General features: G+C 34.2%; 1 protein-coding gene across 1 annotated transcript in view; it reads right to left on the bottom strand.

Annotated features, from left to right (window-relative positions):
- LOC106458132 (collagen alpha-1(XI) chain-like) overlaps positions 1 to 7,773 on the bottom strand; it is a 28,689-nt gene that overhangs the window by 8,914 nt on the left and 12,002 nt on the right. Inside the window, exon 2 of the mRNA XM_013917592.2 lies at positions 5,276 to 5,464. Coding sequence (XP_013773046.2) covers positions 5,276 to 5,464 — 189 coding nt within the window. The remainder of the gene's footprint in view (positions 1 to 5,275; positions 5,465 to 7,773) is intronic.

Here is a 7,773-nt window from a genome sequence, read left to right as displayed (position 1 = left end):
CACAAACTCAATTATATTATCATGTAACAAATCATTCTACCTGAATCAGATATTTAAAAATATTATATTTTTGATTCTACAACACAGAAACAAATGCTTTATTTGGGGGAGGGGGTACATCTTTAACATATCACCATGCTCTATTCTGGTGTCATTGACCTCTCTTCACTAAACGAACGAAATGAATTAGATGGGAATAAGCTAACCACTTTGTCGTTTCATGCTATGATTGAGCACTTGTTTATTAAGCGTTGCTGCCATAAAACTAAAAATGGCATCCGTCAGATTACTTTTGTGTAAAATATGTAGTTGCGCAACAACTGTTATTGTTCGTTTCCTTTAAGTTTTCAAACACAAATCGAAACATAAAAACATGCAATGGATTTTGTAGATTCTTTTCAAACTTGCGGTTGGAAGAGCATACCAACTATGTCATACTGCACCCCTTAATGTCTAATCAAGCTGTCATTCAAGAAAACAACAAAATATGTGGAGAACACAACATAAAACACGTTGATCTGCTCGTAAACTTAAAAAGACCATAAAAAACGGAGAAAAAAAAACCAGCAAGGAATCTAATGGCCATCTGGAAACAATATTTCGAATGGTGGTAGCAGACATGTCAACACTCAGAGCCGATCAAATATCCACTTTGCTTAGAGCGGTTGGTAAATAGGTCACGGATCAAATTGTTTAAAAAACCAAAATGATGGTTAATTTCTTGTTTATCATAGTGATGATTGTTATTGAAGTCAGGGTCGCTTTGAGATTGGTAGTTTACAGCAATGAAGTGTGATGTCCCGAAGAAATAGCAATTCGTGATATTCATTAAATTTTCCATAATAGAGATGTGGCGATTAAATAGGAAAGGAATGATTTAAAAACGTTTGAGTCATCAACTATGTACTCAGTTTTCTTGCAGTTTAGTCAGCTTTAATCTCTTGAAAGTTTCGAAGAATTCTTTCTACCAAAACATTTCCCTTTTTGACTTTAATGACCGTATAGAAACAATCTGAAAATTCATTGGCTGTGATCCCTTTTTAAAAAATCAACAAAAAACGATGTAGGTTAACATCGAAATCTTGAATTGATATGCATTTATATATACATAAAACAATGGTCAGTTTCGATACCCGTGGTACTCACGGCACAGATAGTATGTCTACAACAGACTATTTGTGCTGTGCCACCGCGGGAAATCGAACCTCATATTTTAGCGTTGTAAGTCTCTACACTTTCCGCTGACCAACCGAGGTATTGCTTCCGAGTAAAAACATTCTGCTGAATTGTAGAAAGCTGTTTTGAATCAAACATATAAGATTGTTGGTTAGAAAAAAAAAGACATGAACTTATAAATTAAATGATTAGGGATTTCCAGTGCTCTAAATTTGAACTTATGATCAATGTGTATATGCAATAATTAAAAAATTACAACTGAAGGGTATAATTAACATTAAAATCAACAGAGCTGATGCACGGATATTGAGTGCGCACTTTTGAGGATCAAAAGGTCAAAGTCATTCCCAGTAAACTTTAAAGTTTGATGTGGAAACCATGAGGAAGACGTGTGGAACTGAAATGACGTACAGTACTTGTTTCAAACATATATTATAGATAACTTAATATAGTTTTAAATATGCTCGTTTGTCTTATGATTTAGCGCAAAACTGCACAATGGATTTCCTACTATGTGTGCGCCAAAGGGATCGAACTTCAAATTATAGAGCTTATCGCTGAGCCACCAGGGAACGTTTCAATATGAAAATACTTACAAATAATTATACTGAAAGAAAAAATGGAGAAAGTTAGTACTATGTCTTGAAGTTCTTTTAAACGTTACGTATACATACAGTGTTATTAAATTGGAATGCATAATGACATTGACTCTTAGTCGTATACGTATACCATGTCTCGAAATAGAAAGACGGACTATGCATTTTATTCTATGAAGTTCGTGTTGATCAGAAACATTCTTAATTTTCAAGCACATATTTTGCAGGTTGATTCTCCATTCATGGATTTGATTTTTTTTTATGGGAATAACGTATAACTATCAATCTATTACATAAGTTTTTCGTGGCAAGAGACTCTTGAACAACTTTTAGCATTGATTCACAGTTATAACTATACGTATGTAAACAAAGAAAGAGTCCGGTCTTCGATTAGAACGATTAGTCAATGACAAGGGTAAATACATTTTGACGGAACCACATTCTTAGCATTAAGCATTGGAGCTACTATCTACCTTGAAAATACAAAGGATATGCTATTAACTGGCTTTTACCAATTCACAAGCCACCCCAGTGGATCAGCGGTAAGTCTGAGGGCTTATAACGAAAAAATAACGGGTTTTGATACTCGCGGTGGACACAGCATAGATAGCCCATTAGGTAGTTTTGCACTTAGTAACAAACAAACAAAGAATCATTTTACTAAAATCCAAATAAATTATGAATCATCTATGAAAAAAATATGAAATTGGTAAAGTTAATTAAAATAATTTAAATTAAAATGTAGTTTACACACTATGGGCTGAGGGGGGCGTTTTGATTGTAAATTATAATTTTATTCTAAGACACCGTTTTTATTCAAGTGTATTTCAACAGACTGGCTATAAAGTCAGTATGGTACTTGAAACAAAATCCCGAGGACGAATAGTGTAATCATATACAGACGAAATATTTAACATGCATGCATAAGGAATGGAGAAATTTACTTCTATTGATACCTGGAAATGACACTAGGGGTGTAGTCTAACAACTGTTCAGTGTTGCCGTCATCATTTCGCTATTACTTTGTCCTACTGACAATGGTACTGGATATTGCAGATTGTAATATGTATCCAGAATTCACTCGGACCTCTGCGGCAAGCGACAACAGTATCCTTTAGTTAAGGAATAATTGCCTTAGATAGACTGCTCCTTCAAAAAACTCAATAACCAAAATTAAGCAGAGTGAGGTCAGGGGAACGTGATGGCTAAAGGATTTGCAATAGATTTATTGGTCTGGCGGTCGTATGTCCGAAGTCCTGCATTGGTGTTGCAGTCATTTTGATGGCACTGCTCTAAAAGTGTGATTCGTTGATCCAAACTTAACCTGGTATGTTATTGTACTTTTGACTGTTACAAATGTTAGCCATGCATAATAACAGTTGTCCGTTCTATTCTGCGGTTATATAGTGCACTCATTTGCACGTGCGGCGTCTCCTGGTATCGTTTCCTGAAAACATGTGCGCAGAATACTTTTAACCGCATTACAGGTATCCCAATGGCTCAGTAGTAGGTCAGCGGGTTTACATCGTAAAAAAAAAAAAAAAAAGACGGGTTTCGCTACTAGTGGTGGGCATAGCAGAGATAGCTTATTGTGTAGCATTGCGCTTAACAGCAAAGAAACAAACAAACATTTTAACTATTCGTTTACACTTATACCTTAATTCCTTTATGGATAACGTTTTAGTTTTAATACTTTCATAACATCGTAAAATAAACCATTCAAATTGAACAGTAGTTATTCAACAAAATGTACTTATACTTATCAGATATCAACAGCTCTAATTGAAGACTGAACTTTGTTTATATTATGAACTTTGAAAGTGGGCTTCTGTTTAGATCAATCAATAGAATGTATGAAGTTATGAATTTGTGTATAAAATACAGCATGTGGTCTGAGACTAAGAGTAAAAATAAAATATTTATAAAAATAAGTTATCTGCGGATGGTTGTCTTTTCCATATTTTCTTAATGTGTCCATTGCAATTCAGAAACAGAGATATGTAAAAAAATAGCATATTTGAGCTACCGTTTGTCTCCCAAAAGTCACTGCCCAATAAGCTTTTCGTTTAATACTGTAACTTTTAAAGTATTATACTGCAAGACAGATCTGAAGTTCTACTTTTTACAATTAACTTGTAATCTGCAATTAACTTGTTTTTATAACAATTATTAGGTCTATTGGTTTTCCAATATTTCATCGGCTTTTGGCATTTAAACCGTAACTTTTAGATATAAAATAACTAGTCTTTTATACAGTGTTTCATTATTTGTTGTATAGTTGAAAATAGTACTTTAAAGGATGAACGAAAAACATGATACAATAGCGTGATTGGAAATAGGTTTTTGTCTTCATCATAGAGTCGGTGAGCTCTGTATGTAGGGATGGCCAAGGTACTCAATAGGCATAATACAAATATGCACGCTAAAAAAATCGACATTAACAGATAGTTTTACTTTAAAAGATGATTGTCATTCACTTTCATTTGTTTTTCTACCCAACAAGGCAAGAAACCATTACTAAAACACCAAACCAGAAAGTGACCAAACACCAAATTGTCAATCTTCCTTCTTGTTGTTTCGGTCGAGATAACTCTATAAGTATTTTATCACTAACGTCAGTTTAAACCTTAGCTTTTTTACAGAATACTGGTTTTCCTTTATAAAGTTTAAGTACAGTATGAAACAGGAATTACCAGCCAATAATAGACGATCATTAAATTACTGTAACATGTAGAATAACCAGTGCTTTGTACACTATAAAATTAGTATCTTTAGAGCATCAACCCCAATACTCTGTATGAAGTAAAGGAGTTAAAAAATCAATACACATAACATTAAATTTTATGACACACATTCACAGAATACACTAACTTTCAGTCAGGGGGAAAACATCACAATGCAAGTAATAAAAAACATTTTATAAATGTAAAATGATTTAGGGATGGCAGTGCTAAAAAGAATGTAAACAAGAATATAGGGATGATATAGCTATACTTAGATCATCCCTAAATGACTTTCAATATTAAAATTTAATGTTACACTGCAAAATGCATACTTGTCTTTAATATTACAGCAGTTGAAAGTTAAATATCTATGACTGTTGGTATGTAGTTTGTTTATCATAATATCATGGTCATGTTAGGGTAGACATCAATATAGTGTAACTAAGAGCCAAGTACTTGCGTATAAAGAAAACCAAGTTGAGTCAAAACATGTCTTGATTATTACAGATTCTTGTTGCGAGGCCGGTCGAATTGAACGACCTCGTAACCATTTTATACTCGTGCATTTTACATTGTAACATTAAATTTTAGTATTGAAAGTCATATGGGGATATTTTATGTACAGCTGTATCACCCCTGTATTCGTGTTTGCATTCCTTTTGGCACTGCCATCCCTAAATCATTTTACACTTACAAAACATTTTTAGTATGTGTATTATTTTATATTTTTCTTAAAATAGAAGCTATACGTTATAGAAAGTCGGTAGCTTCTTTACCTACCTTGGAATATGTGTGAGGTTGAAGCGGTGAGAACAGCATTTTCTGTAATAGTGTAGGCACGATCAGGCGCCCCGTAAACTGGTTGACCATTTTCTATTCGAATGGCTCTGTTTTCACAGATTCCTTGTGTTGTACCGATACCTATCTGTTCACCACTGATACCAACACTCTGAAGAAGGTCCGCAGAACCTACATAAGAAAAAATATTACTTGTTTTTGTGCAAATTAAACTATCGATATGTACTGGTGAAACCATAATATTTTTCTTTCACGCGCTTGTGCATGCTCTTTCAGAATAGATTTTCACAAAATGACATGATATTGGAATCATAGCTTAAAATAAAACATCTTCTTTCTAATAAATGTAAAATCAAATCTCACTAAAAGAAAATTATAGAGAGCTCTTGGTATCAAGATCATGTAAACGTTACAAACAATTTCTCTCTCAACATTCTTAATTTATACAAAGTTTAAAGATTCGTTTAAGACTACAAGATAGTAAATTACATATTATAGAAAGCATGTAGATTAGCTATCGATTCCTTCATATATGAAGATGACTCTAAAACTATGGTCACGTGATATATACAATAATTTATCCTGCATATAAAAACAGATCACGTTGACTGGTCTTAAGAAATGCATGTGATCACTCCTACTGAAAAGAAGTATTCATACAGAGATTCATAAATGATGTAGAACCAAAGAAAACTGCATTTCGAAGATGCGAATATTCAGAGGTCTCCATGAAAGCGAAAACACTTTCAAACCAGACCGTGTAGGACAGCAAAGGGCTCTGAAATGACACCTTAAACCTAAGCGATGCAGATGCACGTTCTTATCTGCAAAGAGAATCCTTCGACCCCAAAACAACATTGCAACGAAACTGAGCTATTTCGTAACATTGTTAACAACATAAAAGGCAAGGAGTTGAAATTGACGAAGACCCATATGCCAACAGTACACAAGCGTCCTTACTACACTTCGAAATCAGCAGCTATCTTCATTAAAAGGATGGACGAAGAAACCGGAATCACTGCAATTTCGTTCAACCACATACCAATCAAGTCCTACAATGCAGACCTAATAGACTTTCGTGTCGATGGCCTACATAAGCATACGTGTTGAAGACTTGGTCGATTTATGAGTTGGACATAAATTCTTGAAATTCTATACAAATATAATATCATTGTGCGAGTATTGTTTGTTTGTTTTGAATTTCGCTCAAAGCTACACGAGGGCTATCTCCCATTGGAATACTTATTTAACTTAAGTATTCCCTCATTTACAATTCATTTTCCACCCCTTATTTTCTGATGTTGTTTTTTGAAAATAAACTCACCCATTAACGATATGTAGCTAAATACATTCTAAGCTAACACTGTAGATATTAGCCCTAATTTAGCAGCGAAAGGGAAGGCAGCTAATCATCACCACCCACCGCTAACTCTTGGGCTACTCTTTTACCAACGAATAGTGGGATTGACAGCCACTTTATAACGTCCCCACGGCTGAAAGGGCGATCATGTTTGGTGGAACGCGAACTCGAACCCACGACCCTCAGATTGCGAGTCGAGCGCCCTAACCACCTGGCCATACCAGGCCGTTGTGCAAGTAAAAGACATCTCAAAACACCACATACATACATTCCACCACTGTGTGAAGCAGGAGTTCCCCAAAACTCATATAACTCAGGGAAAAGTCGTAAATCGAATGATAAACAGGGCTTCACATTTTTTAGTCTCGTATTCAAAAAACTATTTATAATATAACAACAATCTAATCAACAATCAAATGTCGGATGTTTTAAAAACGTCTGTAATTGTGTTAACTAGATGAAATAGGTAGAAATAAACTATTTAAAAGGCACATAAACATGAGGTACATTTTATGACAACATGACACTGTCAACAGTTTCGTAAATCCGATCTAATAAAAATGCACACAGATATACAATATCACTATCGTTTAGAATAACACCATCCTTTGTTCTTACCCTAAAATGAGGAGCTCAACGTGTTTATTCAATGTGTTAAATAAGTCTTTATATATATATTTTTTGTTATTATTATTTTTACATCCTCCGCACGTCATTCTTCCCGTCTACTGAATGTGAAACATATGCACAAGATCCTGGTGCTGTATTGAATTAACACGTGGTATAGAAAATAAATGGGGGGTCTAAGTACATTCTGGAAAATATTTTCTAGTACGTGGTTAAAGACGGGGCAAAAAGAATATATTTTTTTATTGATACTTATCAAGTCAAAAATCAATTATTCTCTGAGTAGTAGAAAAAATAACAAAAAACATCTGACAGCTTGTGTATTTTGGTTTATTATTATCATTACTTTAGACTAAACAGAAACTTTACTCAAGGCTTTTCTTTTATTTCCGTATATAGATGTCGAGATATGACTTGTTGTTAAAACTTGTTTGTTTATTTTGAAGTTAAGCACAAAGCTACACAATGGGCTAGCTGTGCTCTGCCCACCACG

Source organism: Limulus polyphemus, unplaced genomic scaffold (genome assembly GCF_000517525.1).
Source record: "Limulus polyphemus unplaced genomic scaffold, Limulus_polyphemus-2.1.2 Scaffold419, whole genome shotgun sequence".
Classification (NCBI taxonomy): Eukaryota; Metazoa; Arthropoda; class Merostomata; order Xiphosura; family Limulidae; genus Limulus; species Limulus polyphemus.
The sequence above is the reverse complement of the archived record's forward strand: the minus strand, read 5'-3'. Positions and strand labels throughout refer to the sequence as shown.